Source organism: Amblyomma maculatum, chromosome 1 (genome assembly GCF_055883805.1).
Source record: "Amblyomma maculatum isolate TAMU_Amacu chromosome 1, ASM5588380v1, whole genome shotgun sequence".
NCBI classification, from domain to species: domain Eukaryota; kingdom Metazoa; phylum Arthropoda; class Arachnida; order Ixodida; family Ixodidae; genus Amblyomma; species Amblyomma maculatum.
In genome coordinates this window covers 63,430,392-63,440,627 of record NC_139344.1, presented here as the reverse complement: position 1 = coordinate 63,440,627, position 10,236 = coordinate 63,430,392, and the positions used below count along the sequence as shown (strand labels likewise).

General features: G+C 48.6%; 1 protein-coding gene across 1 annotated transcript; it reads right to left on the bottom strand.

Annotated features, from left to right (window-relative positions):
* Positions 1 to 5,221: 5,221 nt before the first annotated feature.
* LOC146202584 (endochitinase-like) lies at positions 5,222 to 9,476 on the bottom strand. Its single transcript, XM_084584883.1, has 2 exons — positions 9,241 to 9,476; positions 5,222 to 6,220 (listed from the first exon to the last, which is right to left on the bottom strand). Exons 1-2 carry the CDS (start codon positions 9,459 to 9,461, stop codon positions 5,278 to 5,280), a joined length of 1,164 nt encoding a protein of 387 aa, XP_084441009.1. The 5' UTR covers positions 9,462 to 9,476; the 3' UTR covers positions 5,222 to 5,277.
* Between the last annotated feature and the right edge of the window lie 760 nt (positions 9,477 to 10,236).

The window sequence follows — 10,236 nt, the reverse complement described above, 5'->3', positions numbered from 1 at the left end:
TCCCAGGCAAGAAGTGAGGGAGATAGGACGGAGACTCTCCACAGCCGGTGGCTTTCCAGCCTTTGGTATGGTGATGATATCCGCGTGTCTCCAAGCTGATGGGACCTGTCCCTTCTCCCACAGTTCTTCGTTGATGTACTTCGTTAGGTCTTTGCAGATGTTCGGTGCTTAAGTTCCTAATCATAGCGTAGGTGACTTTGTCTCCTCCAGGGGCAGTGTTTCTTGTAAATGTACGGGCGGCTGAGTAGACCTCCGCCAGTGTTATGGGGGAGTCAAGGGAGGGGTTTGGTTGACCCGCATATGAAGTTTGGCAAGCCGGAGTAGGGTCTCCTATGTATTTCTTGTGCATGGCGGTGATCAACTCTGCATCTGTGCCCGGGTATTTATGGGCTATGGTGTGGAGGGTTCTTCTTGTGGCCGTTTTGGTTTTTGATGTGTCTATCATGCTTCTTAATATTGACCATGCTTTAGCCGTGCTTAGGGTACCTTTCAGTGAATTGCAGAAATCTGCCCAGTTTTGCTTGGCGAGCTTTATAGCATACTCTTGTGCTTCAGCCGTAACCTGTGCTATCTTCATTTTAAGTTTTCTATTTAATTTTTGCAATTTCCACCGTTTTAATAGACTTTTTCGGGGGCTTCCCATAAATGTAGGAGATGTCTGCTATACTTCTGGGGTTTTTGTCGTTGTGTTGATAGTCTTGGTCGTTTTTGCATGAGCATCCTTCAGACTTTGAACCCAATCTTCAATTGTTGTGATGCCGTCGTGTGGCCGTCTAATTTGTCTGAACTTATCCCAGTCTGTTATTTTAGTAGAGACAATGTTCCTTTTCATACGGGTTGTCATTAGGGATAAGCTAAGGATTTTGTGATCGCTGCCAAGTGTTTCTTCTGGATTGGTCCAGGTGCAATGTCTTATGTTTTTGGTGAAAGCTAGGTCTGGGCAGGTGCCTCTGCTTACACTGTTTCCTATTCTAGTGGGGGACATGGTGTCCGTCATAAGACAGAGGTCCAGCTGCTCAGCCGCTTCCAACAACTTGGTTCCCTTCGGGGTGTCCTTGTGGTAGCCCCATGCCGTATGTACAGCGTTTAGGTCCCCCATAATAATAAGGGGGTTCGTTCCCGCTATGCGTGTGCATTCCAGTAAAAGTGGCTTGAAATCTTCGTGCGTGTTGCTTGGAGGACTGTAAAGGTTTAGAACAAACACACTCTGCTTTCTTCTTTTTTGAGAGATGATCTCGATGAGAACTTGATTAATTTCACTGAAGGGAAGGTCGTGCGGTATGACTGTTAGTGTGGGGGCCACTAGTGTAGCTATTTTAGGTGCCGTGTCATGGGTGTATGTGAGGTATCCTTTGAAGTATGTTGTGCATCCTGTTTCTTGGAGACAGATGACGTCCGGAGGTATCGGTTGATTTTGAATAAACATCTGCAGGGAGCTGCGTTTCCTCTTGAAGGAGCGACAGTTCCACTGCCAGAGCTCTAGGTGGTTTGGTTGCCGGTTAGGGGAGGCAGCCATCAGCGTTACTCGCCACTGACTCGCAGTCGCTGAGATCTGTCATGCCAGCGGACCTTCGGCGGGTTTTTAGTCGAGGGTCATCGGGGATTCCCGTGCGTTTTCGCACCCCCTGAGTTATTATTTGGATTTTCGAATTGAATTCTTCTTGAACTGCCGCAAATTGAGTTTGCGTGGCAATTTGTTGGTCTTGGAGTTGTTTGGTTAGTTGTGTCATGGTCTGCTGCATTTGAATAATCATTTGTTGCATTTGACTAAGAATGCTTGGTGCGTTTTCTTGAGTGTGAAGTCCGAGAGTTTGCGTAAGCGTTTTCTGCCGTTGCGTTTGGAGTACACTCGCCTGCTGAGGTTGAGATGCGGAGGTGTTTACAGCATTTTGTACCGGTTGTGGCTGTATCGATACTATTGATGAGGGTTGGGGGGCAGTTTGCTTCTGACCCATTTGTAGCAGTTGTTGTAGTTGTTGTTCCACCTTATTAAGGCGTTTCTGTTGTTCTGATAGTTTTATTTTCAGTTGTCTATTTTGCTCCTCGAGCCTAGTGCAATCCTGGCATGGACCATACCCATTTAGAGCAGTGGGAGAGGCAACCTGAGCCCAGCTTACCCTTTTGCTGTCGTGCTCTAGCTTGTCTGGCGTCGCCCCTATCGCTTCTGGTGGTCCCTGCTGGTTGGGCCTGATCTGTTGTGTCTTCTGTTGGGAATAGTAGGCTGTCAAGTCCCGTCCCTTGGATCTCGATCGGGATTGGGGTCTCTGTTTCTCTGCCAGCTGCTGTTCCTCCTCCTCCGATGAAAACCAGCGGCGCTCCATCGGCTTGATCTGCTGATCTCTCCGGCTGACGTGCTGCTTGGGGGGCTTCTGTTGCTGATTGTTATTGCTTTGTTTAGCTTTGTTGTTGTAACGTCCGATATGTGCCCTGAGGCGCTGCTTGCAGGCCTTGTCTCCCGTTGGGTGGTTTCCCTGGCAGGCCACGCACTTGGCTTCACAGGTGTGGTTTTCCTCTGGTTCATGAAGGCCGCAGTTCCGACATACGTTGGCGTTGGGTGTTGGGCAGACATCCGCTCTGTGGCCTGCCTTGAGACAGTCTTGGCAGATCTGTTGGGTTGGTCGATATGGGTAACATGCCGTCTCTCCCCCGTAATAGATGACGTAGCGGGGGAGAATGGGGCCTATGAATGTTAGCACTGCCGTGCGAGACTTTCCCAACATTCGTGCTTGAACGAGCTCGACCCCTTGTGTGCGTAGTCGGATGTTTGATAGAAGCTCCTCTGATGGTGTGTTTGGATCTACTCCATGAATAACTCCTCTGATGACGTCCTCAGGCGCCGCCAGGTAGACGTTGACTTCGTAAGCCTTGTTTTCCAAGGTCAGACTCTTGATGTGCCGTATGGCGTCCGCAGTCTCGTCGTAAGGAGTGCTGACTATGATGATGTTCGATCCTGTGCGGGGTCTCACAATAAATTTGGAGAAGTCGCACAATTCCGGGTTGTTGCAGGCAGCCACGATGGCTCTTGAGAACTGGGTAGGAACGAATTTTCTGACTTCCATGCCCTTCTTGGGTCTTATTATCACCTTATAGTCAGTTTTAGGAAGGGGTGGTAATTTCCTCCTCTTCTGAGACGTTGTTTGATCCATAGCCGGCTGTACTGGCGATGCTATCGTCTTCTTCGGTTTCACGACGGTCTGCAGCAAGTGTGTCGGGGGAGCATAGATCTTTCCTGCGATCACGACTTGTTCGCCTCTTGCTAACCTTTGACGATTCTTCTTGCATATAGTTACGTGCCAGTTGGAGTAAAGGTCATGCGGCGTCCAGGCATGACCCTCTTCCATGTCATTAGAAGTTTGGATTTGGACGTCTAATTCCATTCCCTGGTGTTTAGCAGAGTGAGCTGAGTTAGCGGTTGTTGAACACAGACCACTAGATCCCGCTTCGCCTTGGTCTAAGGTATCCATGCGCTCTGGATCGGCATTACTAGGCCTCGCATCGCCTAGCATGGCCGCCGCCGAGGAGCTTCAAAAGCCCATTTTGATGTCCAATAAAACACTCACGGGTTTGAGAAAGGCCTCGGTGAATTCCGAATGACTTCAGGAAGGTCCTCGAAACAAACTTTCCAGGATTTCTTGGATTTTCCAGACAATTTCCTTTCTTGTTAGCCGAGCCCAATCGAAGTGCGTCCGCTCCCGTCGGCTTCTTCTTCGCTACAGCCTTTAAAGAAGAAACTGGTGTCTGAACCAGCTTCACATTATCGTTTTAGCATGTCTTACGCGCATGAAGAGGCGACATTGTCTATTAAAACGCTAAAAATGCAATACATATTTGGTACCTCTTCATGCTATTAGGCAATAAAAATTGCTTTAAACAAAAAAAAACTCATAGGCATGCCATGAAATAAATATTTCGTCCGCCGATAATATGACAGCTCAGATAAGCCTCAGAAAAAATAAGCAAAGCAAGGATGATTCGACTTGATACATAAATTGCCTAATGAACATCCGTCCACGAATCTATGCTGAAGTCTGCACGCTACTCGAGATTAGATGAGAAGATATAACGCTATTCTACCCAATGGGCCTCCCAGTGTACCCACTCGAGCAACGTCTGTAAGCCTGCCTCGTCACATTTACTAACGCTTCACGTACAGAGCTGGTCGTGTCATAGGGGGCAGCGATGCTCGCTCCCATCTCCTCCATTATTTAATGTGGCCTGAACAATGCCGGGCTGGCGTGCTTTCGTCCACTGGCGGCAAAAAGCGGTCGCCGGCGTCTCCAATTGCCACATGGTGGTTCTTCCTTTCGCAGGAGCAGCTGCTGCTGAGTGTCATTCCCACCTACATCATAGCCGAGGTCAAGCGCAGCATCATGCTCAAAATGGTCGATGCCTGTCAAACTTAGACAAAAAGGAGCTGCCAGCGCTTCCACGAGATTTACGTCCAACGTCCCAGCAGCGTCAGGTGGGTGTCCTTGCATGCCCCCATGCAGGAGGAAGTGCGCGCTTCTTTTTTTCCCTTCAAGGCGGTCCTCGACACCCGCGATCTAACGAATGCTAGCAGGTTCATAAGATGCTGTTAGAGGTTCCGCCGCAGTTCACAGCTCTGCTGTGGCTTTTCAGATATTAACAGAGCTGAAGTAGTTTGCGGCTAACGCTTTTTCGGTGTTTTATATGAGCACTATGTTGATAGCACGTGTGCGCCCAGGTTGCTTACAGTCGTCGTTCCACATAATTTGGCTAATCCGTTATACCTACCGAGCTTTTGCAATCTCAAAATATTCGCAAAACATCAGAAAAAATCAGCGTGCTACGAACTGCTAAAATGTGATTTGGAAAAGAAATATTTTACGTGTTATATCACCTGCGCTAGATCAATTGCCTGTTTCGGAACTCCAGTAAATAAGGAATTCCCGATAGCGTCAAATGTATTAGGCCAATTAAGCACTGTTCGCATGAAAGCGGCTCTAGTTTGATTACACAATTTCAGACGCCAGCCGCGCCGCCAAATTATTGACTGCACAGCAATGTCAAGTTTTCTCCCCTGTGATCCTTTCCTGTTGCGAATACTAATTTACAGACTATAGGTCACCATATTGGCGTATAAAAATGGGAACCAATTCAGAGTATCACCACACCAGTTTTGCTTTATATACATGTGTGCATATCACTTGTTACTCTGAGTCAGGAAATGCACAAGGGTTAGAAAATCATCCATTCAATGGAGAAAGTTCCATGACCCAGGCCATCGCCGCCACCGTGCGTCACTGCTTGTTGAAGCTAGAAGAACTGTCTGTACGACTTCGGCGGACTGGGAGTTTTGTGATGCGACGTGCCTTGGTGCACCGCTTCGTGCACCTTGCGTAGCAGTGGGCACGGTTTGCCCACCAGGCCAGTGAAGTCGTCCATGTCAGCATCCCATACTGCCAATCCTGAACATACCTCAGCCAGGCCTGCCTTGTCACCCAGGCTCTCCTCGTCCTCGTAAGCGACCCACTGCAACTCCTTCCTGGCGAACGGGCAGCGGCCGTAGTGGTGGTAACTGCGCTTCCAGCCTTCCTTGCGCAGCCGCTCCTGAACCTCGACGTAGCTGAGCAGCCCGGACTCATTGGTGCGCTCCCCAGGGGCACCGGGTCCCGACACCGCGGCGCCCACTCGGTGAAGATTCCTGTGGCGTAACGTGAAGGAGATGCCCGCGAAGGACACGCTCAGCACAGTCTTGCGAAAGTCGTCCGTCTCCAGGGCGATGTCATCGATGGCGCGCTGCAGGCCGTACTGGCCCTGGTGCCAGGCGCGCAGCAGGGTGCGCATCGGGGTCGCACACGTGGTAAGCGGGAAGTGGCGTGGGTCGACCGACCGGTGGCCGTCCACCAGCACCACATCCAGAGTCTCGTAGATGGACTGCACGTAGTACGAGTCGCGCCGTAGCCGCGTGTTCAGCGGGAGCACCACCGATACGAGCAGGTTATCTCGAGCGTAGGCGTTGCGCAAGTCGGCCAGCAGCACGCTGAAGTTGACCCTGTGCTCGGGCCGTGGGTGCTTCCAGTAGAGCAGCAACCCCTGAAAGGCGTTGCGTCGAAGCCAGTCGGCCGAGTTCCGCACGAATGTCATCCGTGTGCGCCGCTCTTTGACGAGCGTTGCGAACCGCGGCCCGTCCTCGCTGCTGCCTCCGAGGCACGCCCACATGTTCAGCTCCGGCTTCGAGCGCTTCAGGCCCACAAACCTGGCCAAAAAATACAGGAAGTATGGGAAAGTCATCCTCTCTTGTAAACATGTAAACGCAGACTATACACACACAAAAAAACAATGCAGCGGCTAAAATTTATTTCTGCAGAAGCATGCCTTGTCTTTGTGCGTGCGTGCATGTGCGTGTGTGCGTGTGCGTGTGCGTGTGCGTGTGCGTGTGCGTGTGCGTGTGTGTGTGTGTGTGTGTGTGTGTGTGTGTGTGTGTGTGTGTGTGTGTGTGTGTGTGTGTGTGTGTGTGTGTGTGTGTGTGTGTGTGTGTGTGTGTGTGTGTGTGTGTGTGTGTGTGTGTGTGTGTGTGTGTGTGTGTGTGTGTGTGTGGCTAAGAAAGATGTAGTTTTGAAGCTGTTACTAGCACGACCAACTTGCAACGTTAAGAGCTAAATTGCATTCAGAAAAAAGTCCGAGTCTTGGCTCCTTATGCCGAACCTACTCACAAACCACTGAAACTGTACTCTTCCATTGCTTTCTACCGCAGCTCTTGGGCGCCCGTTTCTGTTAAAAGCGTCGGCGTCGTCCCTCGTCAGCGAAGCCGGCCGAGCGAACGAGGAGCGCTCGCGCTTTCACTTCCGCAGCGAACGATAGAAGTACCGCCATATCGCAGAAAATACGAGGCGGGAAACGAAGGAAGAAGGTACAGTGGAAGCATAGTGGAGAAAGCTGGAGGAGGAGAGAATATGGAAAGACTACGGGATTAGGCGGAGTGGAGGAGGATGGCACTGCAAGAGCACTTCTTTGCTTTTGTCTGCGGCTGCCGCGAAACGCACCTCCTGAGCAGAGATTCAGCGGCGACCTATTACTGTGAACGCTGCCAAAGCCGAGACATACACACGCCTCCGTTCAGGCAATATGAGTTCAGTATGTGGTAGCCTATATTGCCTCATATAACACAGCAGCTGAACTCAAAACGTCGCATTGCCTAAAAGCGTAATCATCGGTAATTTGTTTTTTGTTTTTGTTTTTTTTTACGCCATTAAAACTGAAAACCTAACCCCATGTCAGCAAGGCTTGTCCGGTGTTGCTTTCTGCAGCCTCAGAGAAAACGGAAACGTCATACTTAGAGCCTCGAGGGGGACTCGAAATAAAGGCGGAAATAGAAGACCAGTTTTTGATTTCCGCCGCTTTGGACCACTTGGCCATCGCTTCAACCTTTCACCCCAACTGCCAGTCTCGCTACGTGCTCAAACCACAAGCACCAGTCGGCACAGCTACGCACAGAGGGCGCCACGAATTCTTGGCGCACTCGCTAGTTTGAGCCACTGCGCAAAGAATACGCCACTAGAGAATCTGTTCATGAAATTGGAGCCTTAGTGGTATGACATTCCTATACGAATCATTGATCAGCCCTTCATAGGTTCCATAAAGGATAGCGTGACATGCAAGTTAAGTTACATATAAAACAAAATTTAGAGGGATACTCAAGCTACGCCGTTAATGGTATCACGCGATAACGTTCCACACACACGGACAATGTTTTTGCACTTTTCTATTTTAATCTTAATTTTTATTTTAGCTTTTATTTTTATACACCAATACTTAATATCAGCAAACATTGGCTTTCCATTCTGAACAGCGTGAGAGATCTTAACGCAGTTTTGATTTTGTAATTATTCGAATTAATTAATTATTTAATTAACCCACAACAAAGTTATTTAATTACATCATAGAGCATCGGCTTTTCATTCTGAGCACTTTGACACTTTTGAACACTTTTTTTTTTCTAATTTTTCACCGTTTAATCAATCACACTCTCTATCCTAACTGGCATCATCAGGCATTGCGTTTTATTGCTACCATTTTGCCAACTGTGAAACCCCCTTTTCCATTTAGTTTATTGCTTTAAGTCAATAATCAATGAATATATTATAATGATTTCATTAATTCGTCATCGCCTGTCACATGCCAAGCAATCATCAATCACTAGACCACAAATTACGATTACGAATGATACGATTTCTTTACGCAGCTCCTGGTTATTTCCAATATGCGGTACCGACTACTACTACCACTACTACTACTACTACTAGTAGTAGTAGTACTAGTACTACTATTGCTGCTACTACTACTATTAAGCCGACGGGTTTTCGACCGAGCAACCTGCATAAGATATCACTTAAAAGGGAGCGCCTCAAGCTCCGACTCTGCGGCCTCTCAGCAGACCACTAGCCCAAAAGTTTCTTGCGGACTTCTTGTGTGCTTTGGACCTAATATCTTAGAAATGTAGCGCAGAGCTCCCATGAAACTGCATGTGTAACGACTAGTTTCGAGTGCGTTCTGCTAGCTGGCGACTAAATTCCTAATACAGGTGCAGCGTTGCCTACTACAAGAAAAAAAAATAGAACGTTTATTATGCGTAACATGCTGCTTCCTGCAAACAGCACATACCAGTCCATCATTATCACCGTGCCTTCGCGTGTCACTGCAATATGATAAACAAGAAAAAAAATGGTATATTTACCCACTACAATACTTGCAAGAAAAAAATTATGGGGTATCCCCAGTTCTTCCCAGCCCGACAAGTGCGTTTCTGTTTTACTAGCACAGCCTCTCGATGTAGTGTTCAGTGCTCGCGTAAAGTTTCCAGAGCTCCGTTGGGCGCACGAAACGAAAGCTTGGGAACAAAAGGTTTTGCATGGACGTGGCCACGGGAAAAACGCATAGGACCTGTCGAAAACTGAGAATTTCCCAACGCAAGCCTTGTTGTCTGTGCGTTGGTTGCCCTGTCTCTTTCGCCCAGTTGTTTTGTCAGTCGCCCATCTGCGCTACTATCCATTAGGAACCTTTATCATCCAAGCTGCATCAGAGGCACACTTCTTTTTCTTTTTGTCAAGACACCACAAGTCTAAACGCGACATTTATCAAACTTATGCTGGCAGTAGCATCTACCTCTTAGTGGTAGATGTTTTTCTCATCTTCGTCCTGGATATCGTGCCGATGTCGGCAGACCATTTTTTAAACATACCAGTTGTAAACCACAATGTGCACGGTGGATGGACGCACCTTTTGAGCCCGTCGTCGAGGAAGTCGTACTTAGGGTGCTTGCTACGAATGTTTGTGGCCGTGCCATCAAGGCCCACGTAGCCGTAGACAATGTCGTCGCAATACTGCACTTTCAGGTCCTCGATGGTGAAGTTTATCGCCGGCTGGCGCTCCGGTAGACGGTTGTTGTAGACACAAAAGACGCGGCGCCCTTCGGATCGAAGTCGCAGCCGCGACGGCATACCGCCTTGAAACAAGCCGGACAGCGCCACGGGCTTCTCGGCGCCCTCCTCGCCTGTCAGCTCGTGTGTGGCTGTCCTGTAGCCGCGCCCGAGGTGGTTTATTTTATGGACGATATGCAGCAAGATGGATCTCATGTAATGCTTGTCAGTAATGCTTATCGCCTTCGAATTGAGCATTGAAAAGGGGATCTGAGCTTTATTGGTTCATACGCGAAAGTGCCATTTCATGCAAGGGTGCGCTGTCCTCGTAGAATTGCGGCTATAATGGAAAGAAATGGTCGTGTGAAAAAACGTGGATGAATACTGACACATGCGGCCCATGTTAAGTTACCACGGCGACTGAGCCTATGCATGGATAACACAGCCTTTAGTGCGAATGAGACGTGCAAGACTATAGGACTGCAGCAAATGACGTGACACGAGCCCAGTTCAGTATTCACAACAACGTACATACCTGAAAATACCGCGCTCCGCACGAATTTCCTTAACAAAACCGTAGGTCGTATTCTGTTCAGTAAGGCATTGCAGGGACCTCTGTGTTTGCCGCACTAGAAACATGGTAGTGTCGAAAATACAGTCGTAAAGTTGGTCCACAGGCGATTTATTCTGAGCAGCAGCCTAAGACACCTTTCTGAATAGCATGAGGAACCGCTGACAAGGCCCGGACAAAAGACTAAATTGTAGCTCAGGAACGGTGGACCATACCACAAATATTCCAATGCAGTAAGCTTTCATTTCACTTACTTATACGTGGTCATATTCTTTGTAATCAATT